Raw genomic sequence first — 27,480 nt, 5'->3', positions numbered from 1 at the left:
TCTCTTTAAGGAAATAAATATCAAGGTCTGGAAATCCCTTCAGACCTAAAAAATGAGAGGTAAAATTTTGCTGCATGTGGGACCCTTACCAGCACAGAGAGTGCCCTCCATAAAGTTTGGGACAAAGACACTTTTTTTCTTTATCAAACAATTCACATGTAATTAAAGTGCACATTCCAGATTTTATTCAAGGTTATTTGGTATGACCATGTAGAAATTACAACATTTGTTTATACATAGTCCCCTCATTTTAGGGCACTGTAATGTTTGAGATATTTGACTTCACAGCTGTTTGAAATGTTTAATTGCTTCATTGGTGCAGGTATAAGAGAACTAGACTTGCTTCTAAGCTTTTCAGAATCAGAATTTATTATCATGAACAAGTCATGAAATTTAGTGTTTTGTGGCAGTGTAAACATTCATACTATAACCATAGTACACAAAAAGTAAGGCAATGTCATTGGTTCATTGATTATTCAGGAATCTGATGGCAGTGGGGAAGAAGCCTTCCTTGTGCCATTGAGAGCTCGTCTTTAGACTGCTGCACCTTTTTCTCGATGGTAGCAGTATGAAGAGGGCATGGCCTAGGCAGTTGGAGACTTTAAAGATAAAGGCTGCTTTTTTAAGACACTGCCACATGTAGATGTCCTCGATAGAGTGAAGTCAGGTGCCTTTGATGTCACAGACTGAGTTAACAATCTCTGGGATTTATTCTTGTTCTGAGAGTTGGCACCTCCATACCAGGCAGTGATGCAACCAGCCAGAATGCTCTCCACAGTCCACCATTAGAAGTTTATGAGAATCTTCTCATACCGAATCTCCTCAGACACCTCACAAAGCTGCTGGTGAGCCCTCTTTGTAATTTCATCAAAGTGGAGGCTCCAGGACAGATGCTCGGAGATGTTGACATCCAGGAATTTGAAGTTCTCGACCCTCTCCACTGCTGAGCTTTCGATGAGGACTGGGCCCTGTTCCACTGACTTCCTCCTGATCACCTCTGGTGTCTGCAGTTGCCATTTTTTGACACGAGGACCAGAATTTTGCCAATGAAAGTCAAAGAAGCCATTATGAGTCTGAAAAACAAGAATAAATGAGTAAGGGACATCGCCCAAACCTTCAGATTACCAAAAAACAACTGTTTGGAACATCATTAAGAGGATACTGATGAGCTCAGTAATCACAAAAGAATTGGTGTTCCAAGGAAGATCTCCACTGTGAGTAAAAACACACTGCTGGAGAAACTCAGCTGGTCAAACAGTATCCTTTACATAACAAAGATAAAAATATATAACCGATGTTTCGAAGTTGAGCCCTTCATCAAAGTATGGTTGATACTTTGATGAAGGGCTCAAACCTGAAATGATGGTTATGTATTTTTATCTTTGCTATATAAAGGAACTGTTTGACCTGCTGAGTTTCTCCAGCAGTGCGTTTTTACTTCAACCACAGAGCCTCCAGACTTCCGTGCTTTACTTCAAGGCATGACAGAAGTATTCTCATCATAATGAAGAAAAATCCCCAAATGAATGTCCAAAAGATCAGAAACACTCTTTAGGAGGCAGGTATATGTCAATGACTACCATCTGGAGAAGGCTTCATGAAAAGAAATAAAGAGGCTACAATGCAAGATACAAACCACTAGTTAGCCACAGAAAGGATGGCCAGATTAGTTTGCTAAGAATTATTTAAAAGAGCATGCAGAATTCTGGAAAAAGGTCTTGTGGAGAGATGAGACCAAGATTAACATGTATTAGAGTGATGGCAAGAGCAAATTGTGGAGATATGAAGGAACTGTCCAAGATCCAAAGCATACCAACTTTGCCATGGTTTGCATCATGTAGTTTAGCCTCTTCTGCAGACAGTAGTCACTGACATATCTACACCTGCCTTCTGAATAGTGTTTCTGATCTGTCAGACATACATTTGGGGATTTTTGTTGATTATGATGAGAATTCATCTGTCATGAGCAGTGGAGGTCTTCCTTGGATTACAAGATTCTTTGCAATTACTGAGGTCACCAGTATACTCTTTCTGCTTAATGATGTTCCAAACTGTTATTTTGCTAATCCTAAGGTTTGAGCATTATTTCTTACTGTTTTATTCTTGTTTTTCAGCCTCATAGTGGCTTTATTTGACTTTCATTAGAACAACTGTGGTCCTCATGTTGAAAAATGTCAAAGGTGATCAAAAGCTTAGTAGCAAGGTGTTGCAAATATTTGTAGTGGTGAACCAGCCCCACTTGTCACGAGTGGTCAGCAGGGCAGCCATGGCAAGGATGGTGTTGCAGGACCATTTTTTCTGGTCCAGACTGGAAGGGCGTGTGTGTTTGTATCATCATGATGCAAGTGCCGGAATGTGGGGGGGGGGGGGGGGTGGGGGGGTGGGGAGTAGGACCAGAGACAGGCTTAAAGGCTGCAGTGCAGAATTCAAAGTAAAGTAGTTGTGTACTCGAGCTCTCAGCCTGTTGTCTCAGTCTTTTCGCTGCGCTCGCGCACAACCCACTTTACTGGTGACAGGGTGACAGGATCTCAGGCTGCAGGTTCCTTGTGGACATGGGGGCAGAAATAAGTGTCATTCCCCTTACAGGGCTCAAGACACGCATGAGACCCCATGGCCCCTCCCTCCATGCTGCTAACAGCACCGCCATTAAAACTTTTGGCAAGATGCGAATTCCCATACGTTTCGGAGAGACCACCTTCAATTGGTCCTTCATGCTGGCCTCAGTGGATGAACCTCTGACGGGTGCAGATTTCCAGCGGGTAAACTCCCAACCAGTTGAACTCCATGGCAGATGATTAGTCCACACTGAGACTTCCAAGACCATGCCCCTCGACACATCCAATGAGTCATCCATCCAGCTTGCTTCTATGAAGACTCCACATGGCCAATACAGCCGCCTTCTCACTAACTTTCTCTCCATTCAGCACCCCAAGTTCACTGTCGCCGTGATTCAGCATGGCGTCCAGTACCACATCGCAACTACGGTCCACCATTGCATTAGCGACCCCACCACCTGGCCACAGACAAACACAACCTCACCAAGGAAGAGTTTAAATGCATGGAAGAACTTGGCATCATCCGTCATTCCGATAGCTCATAGGCCTCACTCCTCTACTTGGTGCCAAAGTCCAATGGCAGCTGGAGACCCTGCGGGAACTACAGATGCCTCAACAACATAATGATCCCAACCGCTACCCAATTCCCCATATGCAGGATTTCGCAGTGAACCTCCATGGCGCAAAACTGTTCTCTAAAGTTGACTCAATCTGGGGATACCATCAGATACCCATGCACCTGGATGATGTCCAGAAGACTGCTATCATCACTTTGTTCAGCCAGTTTGAGTTCCTGTGCAAGGCATTTGGCTTGAAAAATGCGATGCAGACGTTCCAGCTCCTCATGGATGCAGTTGGCAGAGACTTACCTTTCCTTTTCATCTATCTTGATGACATCCTAGTAGCCAGTAGCACTTGACATACCAGTGCCAGCTTTTCAACTGCCTCACACAGTGCGGCCTTACCATTAACCCGGAGAAGTGCCAGTTTGGCCTCATGGAAATAGACTTTCTGAGTCACAACATTACCAAAGATGGCATCACCCCCCCTATCTGACAAAGTGGAAGCCATATGACAGTTCACCAGGCCAATGACAGTTGTGGGTATGGTCAGTTTCCTGCAGGGACAGCAGTTCAATGTCTACATGGATCACAAGCCTCTCACTTTCACCTTCTCAAAGTCCTACAACCCATGGTCCGCCCGACAGCAGAGGAACTTATCCTATGTTTCTGAATTCACCATGCCTATTCGCCATCCCTCCAGAAAACACAACATTTTCGCTGATGTTAGTGCAAGGCATTGACTATCATGATCTGGCTCGCGCCCAGCAAGACAACCCTGAGACGCACAACTTCAGAACTGTGGTCACGGGATTACAGGTCCAAGACCTCTCACTTGGTGCCAATGGCACTACACTCCTCTGCGATGTCTCCACAGGCCAACCCTGGCTGTTGGTCCCTGCCCAATGGATGAGAACGGTTTTTGACATAATCCACAGTTTGTCGCACCCCTTCATCCGCATGACAGTACGGCTAATGTTCTCCAGATTTGTTTGGCACGGCCTATGCAAGCGGATCACGGAGTTGGTGAAAACCTACACAAACTGCCAGTCTGCCAAGGACCAGCAGCTCACCAAGCACCAAGTCCAGCAATTTGATGCTCCAACCCGCAGGTTCCAGCACGTGCACCTGGACATTGTTGGGCCCTTGCCCGTCTTCCTAGGGTTGTTCCACTTGCTCACAGTGGTGAATAGGTTCACTCATTGGCCAGAGGCCATTGCAATTCTGGACACCTCCACCGATATGTGTGCCAGGGCTTTTCTTTCAATCTGGATCACCTGTTTTGGTGTCCCAGTGGACATAACGACCGACTGAGGAGTGTAGTTCACCTCTGTCCTGTGGACTGAGCTCTCAAAGCTCCTGGGCACCCAGCTGCATAGCACCACAGCTTATCACCCCCAGGTCAATAGACTGGTCGAGCATCGATCACCACCTCAAATCAGCGCTGATGGCATGGCTTGAGAAGTCCATCTGGGTAGATGAACAACCCTGGGTTCTCCTGGACATATGCACAGTGCCTAAGGATGACCTTGGAGCCTCCTCTGCTGAATTAGTCTATGGTGAGGCCCTTGCAGTCCCTGGCCAGTTCTTTCCTCCAGCACCCAATCAGGATACCGACACCGCAGTCGTCTTCAAGAGGTTTCGAGACAAACTGGGCTCCCTTGCACCACCACCATCATCACAACATGGTCAGCTGCCTTGCAACTACCCACCACACCCCCAGACTTGTCCTCCTGTGAGTATTTATTCATGTAAAGGGCTGCACACAGGACTCCCCTTCAGCGCCCCTCTGAAGGTGCTGCAAAGAAACACATACACTTTTACACTTGGCATAGGGGGGAATGAGGAGTTATTCATACTGGATCATTTGAAACCAGTCCACCTGGACTTGTCCCAATCAGTAAAGGTCCCCCCACCAGTACTAGGGGTCAGCTGCCGAAACAGCAGACCTCATTCTCGACACATCCCAAGACCACTGGTGCCGGTTCTGGGGGGGGGGGGGGGGGGTGGGTGTTGTGTGATAACGCACATGTTTGTAGTGGCAAACCGGCCTCCTTACTTGTCACACGTAGTCAGTGGGGCAGCCGCAGCAAAGATGGCATCACGGGACCGTCTCTTCTGGTCCAGATTGGAAGGGCTCATGCGCGTTTGCGTCATCGTGACACAAGAGCCGGAACGTGGAGGGCGGGACCAGAGACAGGCTTAAAGGCTGCAGTGCAGAATTCAAAGTAAAGCAGTTGCATTACTCGAGGTCTCAGCTTGTTGACTCAGTCTTTTCACTGCGCTTGCGCACTGTGGTGATATGTAATTACACCACTAGGTCACCAGGGGTCATCCCAGTGACCTTGTATATAAAGCAATCCAGAGCTACAGTCTAGCCTTCTAGGTTCGTCTTGCAGAGAGACCTCTTAGTGTACATATTAATTTATTAATATACTCGCACTGCTGGTGTGGTTATTGTCATTACACGCACAACCCACTACACCTGTATCAATGAAGCAATTAAGCATACCTGAGTTCTCACAAACATTTGTGAATCCAAATGTCCCAAAAATTGTTGTGCCTTAAATGAGGGGACTATGTATGAAAAGTGCTATAATTTCTACATGGACAAACCAAAATGTAAACAAGTAACCTTGAATAAAATCTGCACTTTAATTACATGTGAATTATTTGAAGCATAGGGGCAAATAAAGGAAAAAAGTGTCTGTGTTCCAAACATTATGGAGGGCACTGTATAAGTACCAGGAATATGTGATTTTGAGCTCATATCTTATGCAAATACTAGTGTATTTAGAGGTGTGACGACTGTCTGTTAGGCATGATGAATTTCAGAAGTCCTACACAACTATTAAAATTAATCACTGATGACCAACATCTTTTTACTACTTAAAAGGAGGAGATAACAATCCAAAACTGTTGGACAACAATTTGAGGGACCCTAAGGGAACTATTGCAGGACAAGTATGAAGCCAACCCCAAAATTATGTTGGAAGAGATGGACATCTGCAGATAGGTCCTGCATTCAAGATCAGAATTAAACCTTGTGGATAACTGTACTCCTACTATAACTTTAAATGTGTTTCTATGTTTCAATATGAATATAGTTCTATCGACAAACCAAACAAACTCTCTCTCTCTCCTTGGTATACAAAAAAAATAAATTAGCTTTAAAATTATTCTTACTCATTTAAATACCTTCATCTCCGTGTGTCTGCTGTTGTTGACAACTGCTCATATCGGTGTCTAAAAGATCCCAGTTCTGTTCTTCAACTATTGGAGAAGGTTTTGTTTCAGGGTATCTTGAAAATAATTGCACATGAAAAATATTACATAATAACATTTAACCTGAAAGTCAAATGTAATAAACTCCTTTTTAATTATTAGATGAATCTTATTACCTTGGTAATATTGACAATGGATGTTTGGGCATGTAAGCAAATTGTTCAAGATTTATTGACTCCGATTCATTCAGCATCTCCACCTGTAACAAGAAAATTATTTTTTAAACTTTTTGAATATTTGTAGTTTGTTGAAATTTCACTGTGCATAGAAAAGCTACCTTCAGTCGTTTAACAGATGGGGCTGAAGAAGTCTCGCTTCTACTTTTAAGGTCACTGAGATAGGAAGAAAGTGTTGTTGATGCTTGTGATGTAGTACCACACTGTACAACTGATACACCAAATTTACCTGGATCAAAACAAAAATCACAGGAACATGTGAACAAAAAATTAGGAAGTGATCATGCTAAGGAATTGAGACCTTTTTTGGGATATATCCAAGAGTAATTAGGGGTTATGGGGAGAAGGCAGGTAGGTGGAGTTAGGTCATAAATTAGATCAGCCATGATCGTGTTGAATGGCGGAGCAGGCTCGATGGGCCATTTTTGGCCTACTCCTGTTCCTACTTCCTATGTTCCTATGTAGCATTGAAGTAATATGGAGAATGGAAGTCATGATATTAATTTGAACTGGAAAATTCTTAGTGGGTATCCACCCTAACAATGGTGGCAGGAGGCTTGGAGATTTTAACTACTGGGTTTCATCTCTATACTCCTCGACAGGTTCCTAGCCAGAAATAATATAAAGTGACAACTAGTCAACAGAATGCAAATTCAAGCAGCAGTGTACCATGTCAGGAAGGAATGAATAAGTTGTGAAGAGGGATTGCCAGAATCCAAAGGGGTTGAAATCAAAAGCCATGGATCCAATTTTTTTTTCTGATTCATGTTTTCACAGGGGAAATTTTTAAAAACATAAAGATTGATCTTTTAGGGTTTCTTTCTTCAAACAAATTGGAAAATTAAACATTCCTGTTAAGGCAGAAGTCTGTTCACAAGAAATAATCTTAAATTTAAATTTAGACATATAACAGGCCCTTTTGGCTCACAAACCCAAGCTGCCAAATTAAACCCAATTGACCTACATCCCCAGTATGTTTTGAAGGGTAGGAGGAAACCTGAGCCTCCTAAGAAAAACCAACGCAGATATGGGGAGACCCTGGGCTTGATCGCTGGCACTGTAACAGCGTTGCGCTAACTGCTACACTAACTGTGCCACCCGTAAATATCATATCATATATGATATTATGTCATACCATAGATATATGAATCTCATTACCTACTCTAAGGATCTCAAAGGCATACTTCTTGTCTTCTCATAAAAGAAGCAAACAAATCCCAGACCTTAACTGCAATGTGAGAATAGTGAAGAAATATCACTTTGCATTTTGGGCCTATATTTAGAGTAAAAATGTGCCAAGAAATTAACAAAATATATGTGCATTAAAAAGAAAACAATATCGATAGTTCAGTACTTACAACATTCATGACCACATTTTTCTTTATTCTTGCAGTAATGATTACAGAGTCTTTTTCGAGGTTCTGTACGGTTAACCTCATTGGTAGATCCTGTGTTTATAATTAAGATATATTGAAGGTTAGGCAACTCAAGTGAAATGTATCTTCAATTGTCAGCTTGTCTCAGAATTTTTAATTTGCCATCTTATAGATATCTATATCGTATTGATTTCAAGATTGATTTGAAGCATTGATAATCTCTTATCAAAATATTTTCTCTATATTAATAATTTCTAACTCATTTCTATGTACCTCTTCCAATCAATGATCAGTGAATAGCAACACAAGAAAAATGTACACAATACACTGTGTTACTTTTTTGTTAATGCTTTTGACATATCTCAATGCTAAAGCTTTTGCTTTTAAAATTCAGAGACAGACAAGATGGCTGACAAACCTTTAGTGTGTCATAAGATGGCAGAAAAGTTAGACAGCTGCAAATATAAGCTTGTGTGGCGGTGCACATAGTTGATGGTCGGGCAAAGATGGTTCATATTTTCCGACAGAGGCTCGAGCCTGCATGTATGCAGGCAGTGCATTTGCATCACCATGATGTGGTTTCTGGCGCATAAAGGGCAGAAGCTTTGAAGGTCTTAAAAATGGCAGCGCACTAGACTAACTATACCTCATGAGTGCTGACGAGCCCACTGACTACTGCTCTCATTTGTATGGTTAGTTAGCTCACAAGCTACATTGGTGACCCTGACGGGTTTAAATGCTTTTGGACTCCTTAGCATGGATGCTGCAGCAGTGAGTGTGGTATTGCTAAAACTACCTATTTTCTGGACACTCTGCCCCTGTACATGGTTTGGACCACGTCACTTCAAATCACTTCCGATTCTACCAAATACTACCATGTTGTCAGCTAATTGGACCAAGAAACTGCAGTCAGAGTAGACGACTGCATACAGAACCTAATGGAAGAAAGTAAATACAGCACCCTGAAATCGTTACTCATCCCCATGTATGGACTCTCCAGACATGAGAAGGCAGCCAGACTCATGCACCTGGATGGCCTGGGGGACAGAATTCCATTCGCCCTCATGGATGAAATGCTCATGCTGGCAGAGTCACACACCATGACTCATGTTCGGGCAGGTGCTCTTAGAACAGCTGCTCGATGACATTCAGCTGCTGTTGGCTGATGTGGACGTCAGCGATCCCAGAAACATCACTGCCAAAGTGCACATACTTTGGCGCACCAAACGAGAAACCAAGTCCACCGCCAGTCAGCTGACCCACACATAAGCGGAGCCACAAACCAAACCCCTCCTGCCCCAAGATCAACAATGCCCCCATAAATCGACCGAAGGAGCAAACAGCAAATTGTGTTCCTACCACCAAAGGTGGGGTGAAGAATCCCATAAATGCTGGCAGGCCTGTGCGTTTCCAGGAAATGCCATGGCCAGCTGCCACTTTTGGCTCTTGGACCATAGGTTTCTCATTGACACAGACGTGAAAATTAGCGTAATCTCATCAACAGTGCTCGAGACACACACAAGGCCCCATGGCTTCACCCTCCGAGCGGCCAACAATAGCTCAATAAAATTTTCGGGAAAAGACGAATGGTGTGGTTAGGAGACGAGACTTTCAACTGGGATTTCACACTTGCATCAGTGGAAAAACCACTCCTGGGGGAGGAATTCTTAAGAGCACACAGCCTGGTCGTCGACTTGAAGGCCAAACGGTTGGTGCACACCAAAACTTTCTACACTTTCCCTCTCAGGGAAGCCGGAATGCTAGCCCACATCTAGCCTCAGTCACGTCTTCCACCGACGAATTTAGCCGCACTTTGGCAGAGTTCCCATCAATCCTCAAGCCTCAGTTTACATCTGCCATGCTGAAGCGTGGTGTCCAACACCATATCACCACCCAGGATCCACCCCTCCATGCACATGCCTGACGGCTACCTCCAGATAAGCTGCACCTGGCGAAAGAAGAGTTCAAGCACATGGAGGAACTGGGCATCGTCCGCAGATCCGATAGCCCCTGGGCCTCACTGTTACATTTGGTCCCGAAAGCCACCAGCAGTTGGTGGCCATGCGGGGACTACAAGCACCTCAATGATGCCACAACACCAGTTCGCTACCCCACTCCCATATCCAAGATTTCGCCACCAACCTACACAGTGCCCGAATCTTCTCCAAAGTCAACCTGGTGCGCATTACTACCAGATCCCCGTACACCCTCACGACATCAAGAAGACAGCCATAATTACTCCTTTTGGCCTCTTCCAATTTATGCGCATGCCATTCAGCCTCAAAAATGTGGCACAAATGCAGCTCTTCATAGACGCGGTTTGTAGGGATTCGGATTTCCTGTTCATCTATCTGGATGACATCCTCATCGCCAGCAAAGACTGGCAGGAACACGTTCCCCACCTATGCCAGCTGTACTCCTGCCTCAGCGATTTTGGCCTCACCGTCAATCCGTCTAAGTGCCAGTTCGGATTGGAGGTCATCAAGATCCTGGGCCATAGGATCACCAGGGATGGCGCAACACCCCTACCAACTAAAGTGGAAGCCATTCATCAATTTGCCAGGCCTAACATGGTAAAAGGCCTGAAAGAATTTGTGGGCATGGTCAATTTTTACAACCATTTCATCTCAGAAGCCGCCAGCATCATACACCCACTCTTCGCCATGATGGCTGTAACAACCTTGGGATGATAAGGCTGCACCAGCTTTCCAACAAACCAATGCCATGTTGCTTGCACACCAAAGACAGATGTCCCCTCTGCTCTAACTGTCAATGCTTCAAGCACCACGATGGGAGAATACTCGAACAACTCGTGGATGGCCACTGGAGACCCCTAGTGTTTTTCAGCCAACACTTACGACCACCAGAGCTGAAATACAGCATTTTTGACAGGGAGCTGTTAGGACTTTACCTTTGGCTTGCAAAAACAGGTCAGTGAAAGGGCATGGATGTGCACACATGGCCAGACAGCTAAGGTCCACAGACACACTCAGGCAGCCATCAAGCAGTTTGAGACACTGACCTGCAGCTTTGCCCATAAACACGTCAACATCATGGGGTCCTTACCAGTCTCCCGGGGCTACTGTTACCTCCTCACCATCATCGACCGGTTTACCAGATAGCCGGAGGTGGTCCCCATCACTGAAATAACAGGGGACACCTGCGCCAGAGCCCTGCTGTCCACGTTGATATCCCATTTCGGCATTCCAGTGCATTTAACTACAGACCAAGGTTCCCAGTTCACTTCAGCCCTTTGGTCAGAATTAGCCAGCCTACTCAGCATACAGCTACACCACACTACAGTCTACCACCCCAATCCAACAGTCTAGTTGAATGCTTTCACGGCATTTCAAATTGACCCTCGTGGCCAGGTTGACTAGCCCCAACTGGGTGGATGAGCTACCCTTGGTCCTCCTTGGAATCCACAAGGCCCTGAAGGAAGGACTTTCAGGCATCATCACCCCTAACAGTTCCTAGAGAGTTCCTGCCAACCACACACAACCAAGAGCCCGAAAACACCGCAGTACTACAAGGACTCTGCAAAAGATTGGGAAACCTCACACAAGACCACTGGACCACCATGGACAGAGCCCATCCTCCATAACCAAAGACTTAAAACACTCTGAGTTTATGTTCATCCATAGGGGTATGCACCAATCACCCCTCCAATGACTTTATGAGGGCCTTTACAAGGTAATCCACAACAACGGCTCTACTTTCACTTTTGACACTGGCAGTAAGGAGGAACTATTCACCATTGACCGGTTGAAACTTGCACACTTGGTCTTAAGTCAGCCGGTTTCACTCCAGCTGATCAAACACAGAGTAAGCCTCCTAAACTGAGGACTTTACAGACTTTTGTAACAAGCCCAGAGGACCCATAAACCCAGCAGCATAAGATAGTCACCAAGACAAATGTTTACTTAAACAAAAGTTGCTTTTAATTATCTTTTAACATAAAAACAGGATCAAACATTAACATTACTATTAACTTAACTAACCTAATATAACCCTCTTCTAATTCTAAGTGCACATGTATAGGTTCAGAAAAGTTTTTTTGATTCACAGTGCAATCTCACTTCTCATTCCTCCAAGTTTACTGGTTGCAGACAATTCTTATACTGTGCAGAGAATTTAAAATTTATGAAGTTCACCAGGCTTTGGTGCTTGAAAGGTAAATGGTTACTGCTCAGGAAGGTTCTTGTCAGTTTTCAGAGAGAGATTCATTATTCACTGGACACTTACAACTGATTCCATTTAAGCTATTTCAGTGTCTTGACGAAGAAACACCCCATCAAGGTTCTCCAGATGATAACCTCTTTCTTTCAGGACACCACAGAGTGCCTTTTTGTTTCTCTTATTTCAAGTGAAACATTAGGCAGGCAGTCCTCTCCCCCTGCATGAACCACAGGACTTTGACCAGGCTGAACTAAGAACTTACAACCTGTCTTCCAAATGGGGTTTTCCAAAAGCTTTCCAGCTTGTCCTGTGCCAGTCCCACCTGCTGCTGCTGACTGTCAAACTGCAGAACTGATCTGTCTCTCTCTCTCTCTGCTCTCAGAGAAAAAACCTGTTTGACTCTCCCTGCTCGCAAAACCACATGACCCTCTTAGAACAGCAAGTTCCCCTCCAGACAGCCTGCAGCTCTAAGAGTTCTTTCATCTCTTGTCGTTTTGTAAACAACAATCCATTAGTGACATCTCTTGGGCACTCTCCAAAGCTTTTGCAAAGGCTCTTGGCGCCGGCCTGTCTAGCATGTGCAGAGCTCCAGTAGTTTAAATATGATGTGTTTTAAAGTGTTTGCATTTGACCTACACTAAAAAAAATCTGCCCCATTTTATCTCCCAAAGACATATATATAATCTGTCACACTTTGAACAACACAGACACTCTGCAGGGGGGGTGGGGTGGTGGTTGTGTGGTGGTGCACATAGTTGATGGTTGAGCGATCCGGATCACTCAACCAATACACATTTGTTAAGGTGTGGCAACCTTACTTGAAATATATTGGCACACAGATGGATTTGTTCCCCGCTCTCCATCCCCTTCGAAATAGGGGTACTGAAGCAATGTGTTCCAGAAGAGAAATTAATGTGGAACTTGGTGCAGACAATATGTTTCTTTCAGTTTCATTTTGAGTTTCTTTACATTCTTTTTAATTTAATTTAATTTCATTTAATTGACTGGACTTTCAGCGATATGAAGGTAGATGGGGAGAGGTCGGGTAGGGAAAAATATGTTATATGAATGTTTAAAAAAAGATTACATGGTTTGTTTGAATTTTACGTGTCTATGAAAATTAAAATAATTTTTTTTAAGTATATTCTTCTTTAAAAATAAAGGCCAAAATCATACACAGTGCTCCATTTAGATCTCACTGAACTGTTGCAAGATTTCCTGACTGTTGCACTCTATTGCCATTACAATAAATGCCAAAAAATTATTTGCCTTCTGAACCATTTGCGATAAACGCATATTAATTTTGTCTTTTTGAGTTAATAAATAGTACATTGGTAAACTTTGTGGATACCTCTAACACTCCACGTACCAGATGTCAACTGTTCTGGACAAATATTAATTCCTAGTTAACAAGGCTAACAGCAAAAGTTCTGTACAAATATATTAAATGAAAAGAAATATAACCTTATTAAATTCATATGTGCATATAACCAGTCAACGATAAAGGAAAAAAAAGTTTGTACTGTTAGAAAAGAAACAGAAGAAAATATTCATTTATTGGACATAATTTTCCAATTACTACAGCTTAAAGGAACTGCTTCCTGGAAGGTCTTATAACAGAACATCCTGCCCTCAGCAGCCTCACCCACTCCAACACCAACAAACAAACACATAATTCTGGAACAAAAAACTTTTGTGATTTAAATTATTTTCTACATTGACTTCAAGGATCAATTTGAAAAAGCACCTTCAATTTTATTTTCTGTGGAATTCCATTTTGCTAATTGAGTATTCTCAGATTTTCCATGAATAATATGTGTTCCAAACCTCTTTGGTCCTGAGTAAAAAACTGTATACTTTTGCTGAATATCTAATCCAACTAAATGGGAAAAATAAAAGTAAAATATTGTTAACAATTTTTCACTAATGTATGAGTGATAAAGATACAGCTAAAGGTTAAAAATAAAGATTATTGAGATGGGAAAGATTTAAAAGGGGCAACTATTTAACTGAGGGTTGTGCAATAATATAAAATGAGTTGGCAGAGGAAGTGGTAGATACAAATATAGTTACAACATTTAAAAGACATTTGGACAGGTACATTAATAAGAAAGGTTTCGAGAGATATGGGACAAACACAGCCATACGAGTCTAGCTCAGATGGGCAATTTGATCAGCATGGACAAGTTGGGCTGTAGGGCCTGTTTCCTTGTGTGACTGCATGACAAGCATGTAAACTACAGGCCTGTGAGTCTAACATCAGTGGTAGAAAAGTTATCAGAGAGTTTTCTGAGAGAGGATCAACCTACATTTGGAAAGGCAAGCTCCAGTTAGGGATAGTGAAGCCTGGCTTTGTGCATGATGTACCTCACAAAGATTTGAGTTTTTGAAGAACTAACCATGAGGATTGATGAGGGCAGTAAACATTGATTTTAGCAAGGCCTTTGACAAGGTCTTGCTTGGTTGGCTGGTCTGGAAGGTTAGATCACATGAAATCCAAGGTAAGCAAGCCAATTGGCTACAAAACTGGATAATGTTTGGAATCAGACTGTGGTAGCAGAGGATTGTTTTAGAGGGTAGTTTACAGGCCAGACCCTGATGTGTACTGGTCCCAGTGTTGTTCATTATTTATATTCAGGATTTGGTTAAGAATGTAGATGGCATGATTACCAAATTTCTAGAAGAAACCAAAATTGATGGTATGTGGGCAGTGAAGAAGGTTATGTAAATTACAACAGAACCTAGTAAATTGAGCCAAGGAATGCCAGATGAAATTTAACTTGAACATTTTGGGAAATTAAACCAGGGCAACATTTCCATCGTAAATTGCAAAGTCAAGGAGATCAGATCAAGATTCACAAGGATGTTAACAGAATTCAGAGCCTTGATAAGGCGAGACTGGATAGGGCTTTTGTCCCTGTACCATAGGAGGCTGAGGGAAATAAAATAGAAGTATATAAAATTATGAGGGATATATATAAGGGTCTTTTTCCCTGAGTTGGAAAATCTAAACCAAAGAGGAGATGAGAGGGGAAAGATTTAAAATTGATCTGAATGCCAACTTTTTCCACAGAGATGGTGCTGGGTAAGTGGAATGAGCTGCCAAAGGAGGCGATGGAGGTGGGTATAATTACAGTGTTTAAATGCTATTTAGACAGGAACATGGAATGGAAAGGGTTGGAGGCCTATTGGTCAAATACAGACCAATGGGAGTAGCTCAGATAGGCAATTTGGTTGGGCTGAAGGGTCTATTTCCATGCTGTATGACTCTTTGGCATTGTAGGGTATCAGAATTTTCCTCAAATGTATAACTGCAGATGTATGGAATGGATTTCTGTAACAGGAAATTAACTTCAACTCAAATGAAGAATTGGCTTATAATTTAAGAATAAATCAGGGTAGATACAAGAAGCTAAGTACAATGTGGAGAATCATTGAGAGTCATAGTTGTACAGAATAGAAACAGGCCCTTCTACTTCTAATGCTGACCTTGCTAACAATCTAAATTAATTCTACTTGTACACATTATATCCAGATCCTACCTGTCTTGGTCGTGATGGTCGTCTCAGAGTTGCACTTGTTGAATATAATGTGAAATATAAAACATGACTTACCATAGTCTGAACTGATAAGATTAACACTTAGTTCTTCACTTTTGAGAGGTTGTTTGACCTCAATTTTCTTTGACCAACTTCCAGTTTTCAGTAGAGCTGAATCCCTGTTTTAAAAGAAAACAAGGTGAGCATCTTTTGGAATTAGTGGACTAATTAGTCAACCAAATGGAGAGAAATTGTAAATCACAGTATTCTTCAACGCCTGGAAATGTTAAATTGACATGGTGGAAGAAACATTTTATATAAGGGATTGCCACTGCCATTTTTATAGGACATGATTATTTTACATGCTATAGTTTAGGTCCTGCACCATTATTTTGTTCAAAGGCCTGACATTTCTTGTAATTGTGTAAATGGGATAAACCAGATGGCCAGTAGACTAGGAGGAGGAAATCAGGATCTCAGAGGTCATTACAGGTACCTAAGTATTATTGGAAAAGGGGAAGTTGGGGCTATCATTAGATGATTGGAAAGCTGTTGAGAAATACCAACTTAAAATGTGTTTCCAGCAACAAAACTCACAGTTTAACACCTATTCTCGCAAGTTTCCTTCACTGACACAGTCCTGTCACTCGTTTCTGAGACACAGCCTGCAGTCTGCACCATTGGAAATCATGGACCCTACATTCTGATACGAATTGTACTCTGTGTATTGTTCCAACAGACTGATTGATGCAAGGAAAGTCTATTGCATGAAACCCACGCAGTGTGTCCTGATTTTCTTCAATGAAATAAAACATTTTAATAGTATTTCACTTCCTTAGCACATATAAACATTGAACATTTGATATCATATATAGCATATATAGGTTGTAGCTACTTGTACACCAGTCTCTGAAGGCGAGTATGCAGGTACAGCAGGCGGTTAAAAAGGCAAATGGTATGTTGGCCTTCATATCAAGAGGGTTTGAGTATAGGAACAAGGATACCTTACTGCAGCTGTACAGGGTCTTGGTGAGACCCCACCTGGAGTATTGTGTGCAGTTTTGGTCACCTTATCTAAGGAAGGATGTTCTTGCAATGGAGGGAGTGCAGAGGCGATTCACCAGGCTGATACCTGGAATGGCAGGAATGACTTATGAAGAAAGATTGTGCAAATTGGGATTGTACTCGCTGGAGTTTAGAAGATTGAGAGGGGATCTCATAGAGACATATAAAATTCTGGCAGGACTGGACAGAATGGATGCAGATGGGATGTTTCCAGTGATGGGAAAATCCAGAACCCGGGGCCATGGTTTGAGGATAATAGGCAAACCATTTAGGACCGAGATGAGAAGGAATTTCTATACCCAGAGGGTGGTGAATCTGTGGAATTCATTGCCACAGAGGGCAGTGGAGGCAGGTTCATTAAATATATTTAAGAGGGAATTAGATCTATTTCTTCAGTATAAGGGTATTAAAGGTTACGGAGAGAAGGCGGGGACAGGGTACTGAACTTTAAGATCAGCCATGATCTCATTGAATGGCGGAGCAGGCTCGAAGGGTCAAATGACCTAGTCCTGCTCCTATCTTCTATGTTTCTATGTTTTCGTTTCTCGGCTTGCACTTTCCTTCATAGTCTCTGTTGATACTGGACGAAACAGATTAAAGAGTACTACATTGGCAAGCCGACTGACAGAAAATCTCTAACCCCAGCCAAGACTGTCACTGGTGCTTCTTTCCTCATGCAGCATAAAAAGAGTACGAGTGGACCATGAAGCCCTGTTGCTGGCGCTTCTGAAGGCAACCACTGGGTGCCTCAGAATCAGAGGATAAAATGGTACTAACCCAAGGAAGAAATGAAATTTCAGGGTGCCTACTTTTGCTCTATTTCACTCTTAAAATTTATTGGAAAAAGACACAAACTTTTTCATGCTTGTCATTTATTTTGTTCCTTTGGCTCTCAGGTCTTCCGAATGCACCATAGTTGTGGTAGAATTTTTTCTTCTCCTACAGGATGCATTGTATCTGATGGTGGTGTTTCCAAGAGCAATTGCTCTTGCAAATCAACTAGTCTGAAGTGCAGGGATGTGCATTGTATTCATTTGGTTGTGGTAAACCACTGTATATATGTTTGGCTGTGTTAGGACGTGCCCCTTGCCGACTGTTCCTGATGAAAAACCAGTACCGGAGGAAGGTAAACAAGGTCTACTCTAGGCTCCTTCTGGCTACTCGAAAACAGCAATCTGGAGAATCAAGCACCAAGTACCTTCGGGACCTGTGAGCTCTTGGGTGGGCCTGTGACTGCAAGGCTATGACGCCCACGGTGAACATGGAGGAGTTGATCAGAGGCGTCTATGTTGCAGGCATAAGATTCAGTTACATCCAGCAGAGACTGTTGGAGCAGGGTGAGCTCAACTTGAGCTAGTGGACACGCTAGAAGTGGCCCTCCAAAACACGGACGCATATTCAGCCAACAACATGGCCGCCTTGTTGTTACCACGGGCACCACCATCTTGTGAAGTTGGAGGGCCGCAAGCCTGTGAACACCATCATGTCCCGCCAATGACCCGACCATGGCTGTGGTACTCCATGAGCACCCGAAGTGCTACTTCTGCGGCCTGCACAAATACTCGAAGAAATGTTACCCGGTGAAAGATGAAGTTACCCTAGCTATGGGAAGAAAGGACATTACACAAAGGCGTGTAAATCCGAGTCACCCTCTAAAGCCAGCAGTGCCAAATGGTGGATGCCATCTTAGACGCCACCATCTACCCAACCCAGCAGCACCATGTGTGGGCTATGGAGGCTGCCATCTTAGAACTGAATGCCTGAACACTCCACCATATCTATGGAGCCCACCAGCAACTCAACACTGACCTCCATCATGCTAGATCAAGGGAGCCCACACTAACTCGCCAGATCAATTATGGACATCGTGGGTAAACGGTCATGTTATGAACTGCCTGTTCAACAGTGGGAGCATGGCGAGCTTCATCCACCCCAACATGGTGCAGGATTACTCCCTCACGGTAAAGGTAGTAAACCACAAAGTCTCTTTGGTCTTAAAGTCCCAAATGGTAGATGTCCATGGCAGCTGTACGGTGTGATAGTATATATGTGTATATTGTAGTATAAGATGGCTACGATTGGCTGAGAACATAGCCACACCTACTGGCAGATCTTAAAGGGTTGCTCCTAGCTAGAACCAGATCATTCTGGACTGGTCGACCTACATGTGATACGCTCCAGTCTTTTGTTAATAAAAGCCTTGGTTCGGATCAACGTCTTTGATTCTTTCGACGTACACTACAATTTTATTAACAAAACTTTTTCTAGGGATGGAGCGCATGCTGCGACCAGAACGCCTCAACATCGACCCGCAGTCAGCTACTGCCCTGAATGACTTCAAGCACTGGGTGAGGTGTTCGAGGCTTACCTACAGCACTCTGACCCTGCCGTGGAGGAGGATGGCCATCGACTGCGAGTATTGATGTCTATGGTGTCCCCGAGGGTCTACAAGAGCATCCAGGATGCAGCCACCTACACAGCAGCCATGAAGGTGCTGCTGCGGTCTTAGGTATGGACGCTTACTCTCAGGGCTGGACCCCATGCTATGAAGTGAGTAGGATGCCTGCTCTTAACCCTACTACCCCACGGCCCTCCGATGGCCTGGCTGCCACCGCTACTCTACCTGACATGACCCCAAAGTGCTACTTCTGTGGGAGGGACAAGCACAGCAGGTCCCAGTGTCCTGCAAGGAAAGCCAGGTGCCAGAAGTGCTTTAAAAATGGCCACTTTGCTGTAGTCTGTCACTTCAAAATGGCTGCCACCAAACACAGTGCCTCGTGTGAGGCCCAACAACCATCCCCTCATTCAAATTTCTTGTCATTAGAGCTCTCGTCCAATGAGAGTGAGGGCTTGATCGCGCAGCAGCGCCTGATGTCATGGCCCAGGCAATGCGCGCGGAAGGGACACTCCACCCTCGCCGCGATGATGTTGGCCCGCTTGGACCGCCCACCCGAAGCAATAGCCATCCAGGCCCTGATAACGGCTGCCCCACCTCAGTGACGGCCATCCCAGATCCAGCTCCGATCTCAGTGACGGTCGCCTCAGCTTCAACTCCAGTGACGACCGCCCCAACTCCGACCCCGGCGACGGCTGCTCCAGCCCCAGCCATGACTTCAGCAACTGCTGCCGCTGACCAGGAACCTGCTGCCACCGCTACTTCCACCGCTGGCCAGGTACCCACCGCCACCACTGATGCCGCTGACCAGGTACCCACTCCCGCTACCGACCCAGTACCCACCGCCACTACTGCCGACATCTGCCTGACCGACTGTCCCACCGCAGGCTACAAGCAGCAGCTCCAGCCATTCACCACCGACAGCTCCAACTCAACAGCTCCAGTGACATCACCACGCACATGTACTGCACTTCAGGCCCAACGCTGCATGACGTAATCACGCAAGACTCCACAGTCCCCAGCACAGGTTTCTGCATCAGTGACCCTGGACCAGGACTGCACCCATCCCCTCACAAAAGCAATGGAATTGATTAAAGTGCATGGACACTGTCTCTTCTTTGGCTTGGCTTCGCGGACGAAGATTTATGGAGGGGGTAAAAAGTCCACGTCAGCTGCAGGCTCGTTTGTGGCTGACCAGTCCGATGCGGGACAGGCAGACACGATTGCAGCGGTTGCAAGGGAAAATTGGTTGGTTGGGGTTGGGTGTTGGGTTTTTCCTCCTTTGCCTTTTGTCAGTGAGGTGGGCTCTGCGGTCTTCTTCAAAGGAGGCTGCTGCCCGCCAAACTGTGAGGCGCCAAGATGCACGGTTTGAGGCGTTATCAGCCCACTGGCGGTGGTCAATGTGGCAGGCACCAAGAGATTTCTTTAGGCAGTCCTTGTACCTTTTCTTTGGTGCACCTCTGTCACGGTGGCCAGTGGAGAGCTCGCCATATAATACGATCTTGGGAAGGCGATGGTCTTCCATTCTGGAGACGTGACCCATCCAGCGCAGTTGGATCTTCAGCAGCGTGGACTCGATTCTGTCGACCTCTGCCATCTCGAGTACCTCGACGTTAGGGGTGTGAGCGCTCCAATGGATGTTGAGGATGGAGCGGAGACAACGCTGGTGGAAGCGTTCTAGGAGCCGTAGGTGGTGCCGGTAGAGGACCCATGATTCGGAGCCGAACAGGAGTGTGGGTATGACAACGGCTCTGTATACGCTTATCTTTGTGAGGTTTTTCAGTTGGTTGTTTTTCCAGACTCTTTTGTGTAGTCTTCCAAAGGCGCTATTTGCCTTGGCGAGTCTGTTGTCTATCTCATTGTCGATCCTTGCATCTGATGAAATGGTGCAGCCGAGATAGGTAAACTGGTTGACCGTTTTGAGTTTTGTGTGCCCGATGGAGATGTGGGGGGGCTGGTAGTCATGGTGGGGAGCTGGCTGATGGAGGACCTCAGTTTTCTTCAGGCTGACTTCCAGGCCAAACATTTTGGCAGTTTCCGCAAAGCAGGACGTCAAGCGCTGAAGAGCTGGCTCTGAATGGGCAACTAAAGCGGCATCATCTGCAAAGAGTAGTTCACGGACAAGTTTCTCTTGTGTCTTGGTGTGAGCTTGCAGGCGCCTCAGATTGAAGAGACTGCCATCCGTGCGGTACCGGATGTAAACAGCGTCTTCATTGTTGGGGTCTTTCATGGCTTGGTTCAGCATCATGCTGAAGAAGATTGAAAAGAGGGTTGGTGCGAGAACACAGCCTTGCTTCACGCCATTGTTAATGGAGAAGGGTTCAGAGAGCTCATTGCTGTATCTGACCCGACCTTGTTGGTTTTCGTGCAGTTGGATAATCATGTTGAGGAACTTTGGGGGACATCCGATGCGCTCTAGTATTTGCCAAAGCCCTTTCCTGCTCACGGTGTCGAAGGCTTTGGTGAGGTCAACAAAGGTGATGTAGAGTCCTTTGTTTTGTTCTCTACACTTTTCTTGGAGCTGTCTGAGGGCAAAGACCATGTCAGTGGTTCCTCTGTTAGCGCGAAAGCCGCACTGTGATTCTGGGAGAATATTCTCAGCGACACTAGGTATTATTCTATTTAGTAGAATCCTAGCGAAGATTTTGCCTGCAATGGAGAGCAACGTGATTCCCCTGCAGTTTGAGCAGTCTGATTTCTCGCCTTTGTTTTTGTACAGGGTGATGATGGTGGCATCACGAAGATCCTGAGGCAGTTTACCTTGGTCCCAACAAAGCTTGAAAAACTCATGCAGTTTGGCATGCAGAGTTTTGCCGCCAGCCTTCCAGACTTCTGGGGGGATTCCATCCATACCTGCTGCTTTGCCACTTTTCACTGTACTAATTGTTTATTTGACTTGGGGTCAATAGAGAGTTTTATCCGTCCAGACCCGGCCCAACGTTGCGGACTGGTCATTCTCCCCACTGATGAGAAGATTTCATTGGCGACCAGATCACACTTGACTGGGGTAAAAGGGTATTGTGTGGTGACCCTGAAAGTCCAGGGCATCACATTTACCGATTTTAAGCTGTTAGTCCTCCCTCAACTGTGCGCACCCGTATTGCTGGAATTGGATTTTCAGTCCCAGTTCCGAACTGTTTCCCTGCAATTTTGGGGGTCCCACTCCCCACTTTCTGTCTGTAACAACTCCACCCCAGAGGCCTCCTGCCAGCGACAGCCCACACCACCAGTCCCAGCACCCCAGCGCTCCACTTGTAGCCTCTCCACTCTCCAGGTCGCTCCTCCAGCACTCTTCGCAAACCTCACCGCTGGCTGGAAACCAGTGGGAACCAAAAGCCGGCAGTATAGTTTCAGGGACAGGAAGTACATCACAAGCAAGGTGCGCAGACTACTGGACGAACCCAGCTCAAGTCCCTGGAGGGAACAGATGGTGGTTGTTAAAAATGGGGAGAAGCTGCGGATGGTGGTTGACTACAGCCAGATAGTCAAACACTTCACGCTTCTGGACACGTACCCCTCCCACAGATCATGGATATGGTGAATCAGATCATCCAATACTGTGTGTTCTTCACCATTGACCTACGTTCGGCCTATCACTGGCTCCTGATCTGCCAGGAAGACCAACCTTTCACGGCCTTAGCAGCAAACGGGCGGCTGTACCAATTCCTTAGGTTTCCCTTTTGGGTCACGAATGGCATCACGGTTTTCAACTGGGAAATGAACCGGATGGTAGACCAGAACAGGCTAACAGCTACTTTCCCGTATCTGAACAACGTCACCATCTGCAGTCATGACACACAGGATCATGATGCCAACCTCGAGAAATTTTTTCAGACAGCGAATAGGCTGAACTTAACCTACAATTTCGACAAATGTGTCTTCCAAACCACTCGGCTCGCAATTCTACGTTGCGTGGTGGAGAATGGGGTGGTAATGCCAGACCCTGATTGCATGTACCCTCTCATGGACCTGCCACCGCTCCACACCCAAAAGGCACTCAGATGTTGCCTGGGCTTCTTTTCGTACTACGACCGCATCATATCGGACATTGCCACTGCAATGCTGCACGCCATTGATGAGACAATTCCGTTCCAAGTAGAGAGCGATGCATCCGATTTTGCATTAGCGGCCACCCTGAACCAGGCCTGCTGGCCAGTAGCCTTCTTCTCCAGGACCCTCCAGGGCCCAGAGAGCCAACACTCCTCTGTTGAGAAGGAGGCCCAGGCTATAGTCGAAGTGGTACGTTGTTGGAGGCACTACCTCGCTGGAAGGTGCTTTACACTGCTGACCGACCAACGCGTGGTCTCCTTCATGTTTAGCAGCACCCAGCGAGGTAAGATCAAGAACGACAAGATCACTAGGTGGAGAATCAAACTCTCCACCTTCAATTAAAACATACTGTACCGGTCTGGTAAGCTCAATGACCCGCCAGACACGCTCTCCAGGGGGACTTGTGTCAACATACAACTGGGCAGGTTGCAGAGACTCCACGAGGAGCTCTGTCATCCGGGGTTCACTAGGTTCACGCACTTCGTTAAGGCCCACAACCTGCCCTACACGGTCAAGGAGATTCGCTCCATGACCCGAGCCTGCCTGGTGTGTGCTGAGTGCAAGCCCCAATTCTTCCGCCCAGAGAACACCCACGTCATCAAAGCCACCAGGCCATTTGAACATCTAAGCATGGACTTCAAGGGGCTCCTATCGTCGACCAACCGTAACACTTACATTCTTTCGGTGATCGATGAGTACTCTCGCTTCCCTTTTGCTGTGCCCTGCTTGGACATGACAACCTCCTCAGTCAAAGAGGCCTTGCACAGCATCTTCACCATCTTTGGGTACCCCAGTTACATCCACAGTGACCGGGGGTCCTCGTTTATGAGCGCTGAGCTGCGGCAGTACCTCCTGGAGTGTGGTATTGCTTCAAGCAGGACCACCAGCTATAACCTACACAGTAATGGGCAGGTCGAAAGAGAGAATGCCACCGTCTGGAAAGCAGTCACCCTTTCCCTCCAGTCCAAAGGCCTCTCCACCGCTCGCTGGCAGAACATACTCATTAGCGCCCTACATTCCATCCACTCCCTCCTATGCACCATGATGAACGCCATTAAAAATGAAAGGATGTTCTCTTTCCCGAGGAAATCTGAATTGGGAACAACCACACCACACCAGTGTGGCTCACAGTTCCTGCGACACCACATCCGGTACTCAAAGAATGACCCTCTGGTTGACCGGGTGACACTACTCCATGCGAACCTGCATTTTGCATACACTGAGTACCCGGACTGGCAGGAAGACATGGTCTCAGTAAGGAACCTAGCCCAAGCCAGATCAGACCCAGCACCGCTCCCAACCAAACTTCCTCCAAATCTTTCTCCCCTAGGTCACGTGCCAGAACAGAGGGATCAGCACCACCCCACCAGCGGCAGTGGCAACAACTCGAGCCAGCCAGTCGACAATGCCATTGGGGAATTGAGCGAGGCGGTGTACTCACCCAACAATCCCGCCAGTGACACGACTCCAGCGGCCCCAATCCCACCACCACGGTGGTCGAGCCGGACAATCAGGCCAGCTGACCGCTACAGCTCCTAACCTCCCACCGGTCTTTTTCTCTCCCCCATTTTGTTTTTACAGCCCCTCCATTCACCCTGGGGTTAGTTCTCAAAGAAGGGGTGAATCTGATAATATGGATCCTATAACTGATGTATATATGGATATATTGTAGTATAGGATGGCTGTGATTGGCTGAGAGCATAGTCACGCCTACTGGAAGATCTTAAGGGTTGCTCCTGGCCAGACCCAGATCATTCTGGACTGGTCAACCTACATATGATACGCTCCAGTCTTTTGTTAATAAAAGCCTTGGTTTGGATCAACAAGTCTGATTCTTTCGACGTGCACTACATACAGGGCATAGTCTACAAAGACTTTAAACACCTCGTGATGTTGGAGCTTTGCACTGCCATGTTGTTGGGGCTGGACTTTCAATGACACCTTAAGAGTGTCACAATGGAGTACAATGGGCCCCATCCCCCCCTCACTGTCTCTAACCAGCAGTTTTTAAACCACCCACTGCGCTTCACCCGTGGAAACACCCCAGCCTCTCCTCCCACCGTTTCCAGCCAGCAACCTGCAGATTGCCCATTGCCCACAACCTGCAGACTTTCAACCCTCAAGATCATTCCTCCACTGCTGTTTGCTAATGTTACCCCTGACAGTAAATTTGTTGTCATCAAAAGCAGGCGACACAGTGCCAGGGACAGGGCCTTTATTTGGTTAGAGGTACAGCGGTTATTGATTGAGGGGATTAAATCCAGTACCAGCCCTTGGAGAGCCCAAGCGGTGATAGGAAAGAATGAAGAAAAACACAGAATGGTCATCAACTAGTCAGACCATTAATAGACATACACAGTTGGACGCGTTCCCGCTTTCCCGCATATCCGACATGGTAAATCAAATCAAATCGCTATTGGTTAAAAGTCAGCGTACCACCAGCTCGCTATCCACCCAGAGGTCCATCAATTCTCTTTCTTTGAGGCAGATAGCTGCCTTTAACATTTCCTGAAGGTTTCCTTCAGTGTTACCAATGGGGGCTCAGTCTTCCAGCAGGAGATGGACTGAATGGTAGACCAGTACAAGCTGCAAGCCACATTTCGGTATCTGGACATCATCACCATTTGTAGCTATGACATGCAGGATCATGGTGCCAATTTCAAAAAAATTCTGCAGACTGCCAAACTCTTAACCTTACATGCAATAAGGATTAAGTGTGTGTTTCGCACAACCTGCCTTGTTATCCCTGCTTGTGTCGGAGAGAATGGAGTCATTGGCCCCGTTCCCGACTGCAAGCACCCTCTCTTGGAATTCCCCCTTCCCCACAGCCTCAAAGCTCTGAAAAGATGCCTGGGCTTCTTCTCCTACCATGCCCAGTGGGTCTCCAATTATGTGGACAAGGCCAGCTCCCTCATTAAATTCACCTCTTTTCCTCTGATGTCAGAGGTCCATGCGGCCTTCACCTGCATCAAGATGGACATTGCCAAGGCCATAATGAATCCACGCCATTCCAGGTGGAAAGCGATGTGTCCAACCTTGCTCTGGATGCCGCCCTTAACCAGGAGGACAGACCTGTAGCCTTTTTTTTTTACGCCCCCTCCAGGGGCCTGAAATTCGACACTCCTCTGTTGAGAAGGAGGCAGTATTGCACTGGAGACACTACCTCGCCAGCAAATTATTTTCTTTGCTGACTGACCAATGTGCAGTTGCTTTCATGTTCAACACGTGAGGAAAAATCATAAATGACAAGATATTGAGGTGGAGAATTGAACTTTCCACCTACAATAATGATATCTTGTACCAGCCCAGGAAATTCAATGATCCTCCAGTCATCCTATCCCATGGAACATTTGCCAGCGCACAAATAGACTGGCTATGAGCCCTCCACAATAACCTATGGCACCCCAGGGTCACCAGATTCTTCTATTTTATCAAAGCCGGCAACCTACTTTACTCCATTAAGGAGATCAGGACCATGGTCAGAAATTGCCAAATTTGTGTGGAGTGCAAACCGCACTTCTATCGACCAGTTAGAGCACATCTGATAAAGGCTACCTTCCTCTTTGAATGATGAACATTGATTTCACGTGGTCCCTCCCCTCCTCTGACCACAACTTCCTCAACATCATTAATGAGTACTCACTTATCCCGCTTGCCATCCCCTGCTGGACATGACAACTGCCACAGTCATCAAGGCCCTGTGCAATCTCTTCACCCTGTTCAGCTATTCATAGCGACCAGGGGCCCTCTTTTATGAGTGATGAGCTGCATCAGTACTTGCTGGCCAGAGGCATCGCCATGAGCAGGACCATTAGCTATAGCCCCTGAGGGACAGGCAAGTGGAAAGGGAGAATGCTACCATCTGGAAAGCCATCCTCCTAGCCCTGAGGTCTAAAGGCCTACCAGTCTCTTGCTGGCAAGATGACCTCCCCGATGCATTCCACTCAATCAGATCGCTCCAATGTAATGTCACCAATATCACACCACATGAAAAGATGTTTTCCTTCCACAGGAAGTCTGCTTCAGGGACCATGCCTCCATACTGGCAGATGTCCCCAGGGCCAGTCCAACTCTGGAAGTACATAAGGAGACACAAGTATGATCCACTGGTCGACATGGTCCATTTCCTCTATGCCAACCCCCAATACGCCTACTTGGCATACCCTGATGGGCAAGAGGACACAGAGTCTGTTTGGGACCTGGAGCCCTCAGGAATCCCTGAGACCATTGCCGACCACCCCCTTCATCCATCGCTATCCACAATGCACCAGTGTCATGGTGTGTTATCTCTACCCCAGTG

The 27,480-nt window shown here is 45.9% G+C and overlaps 1 protein-coding gene across 10 annotated transcripts in view; it reads right to left on the bottom strand.

The window, feature by feature from the left end:
• The window catches only part of hfm1 (helicase for meiosis 1), a 197,843-nt gene that overhangs the window by 33,187 nt on the left and 137,176 nt on the right, over positions 1-27,480 (bottom strand). For all 10 annotated transcript variants that reach the window (XM_069939173.1, XM_069939172.1, XM_069939178.1 and 7 more), the window contains 6 exons: positions 15,746-15,849; positions 13,879-14,010; positions 7,935-8,024; positions 6,678-6,805; positions 6,517-6,599; positions 6,314-6,417 (listed from right to left, as the gene is read on the bottom strand). In XM_069939173.1, coding sequence (XP_069795274.1) covers positions 6,314-6,417; positions 6,517-6,599; positions 6,678-6,805; positions 7,935-8,024; positions 13,879-14,010; positions 15,746-15,849 — 641 coding nt within the window. The remainder of the gene's footprint in view (positions 1-6,313; positions 6,418-6,516; positions 6,600-6,677; positions 6,806-7,934; positions 8,025-13,878; positions 14,011-15,745; positions 15,850-27,480) is intronic.

The sequence above is a fragment of the Narcine bancroftii genome, chromosome 5 (genome assembly GCF_036971445.1).
Source record: "Narcine bancroftii isolate sNarBan1 chromosome 5, sNarBan1.hap1, whole genome shotgun sequence".
Classification (NCBI taxonomy): domain Eukaryota; kingdom Metazoa; phylum Chordata; class Chondrichthyes; order Torpediniformes; family Narcinidae; genus Narcine; species Narcine bancroftii.
The sequence above is the reverse complement of the archived record's forward strand: the minus strand, read 5'-3'. Positions and strand labels throughout refer to the sequence as shown.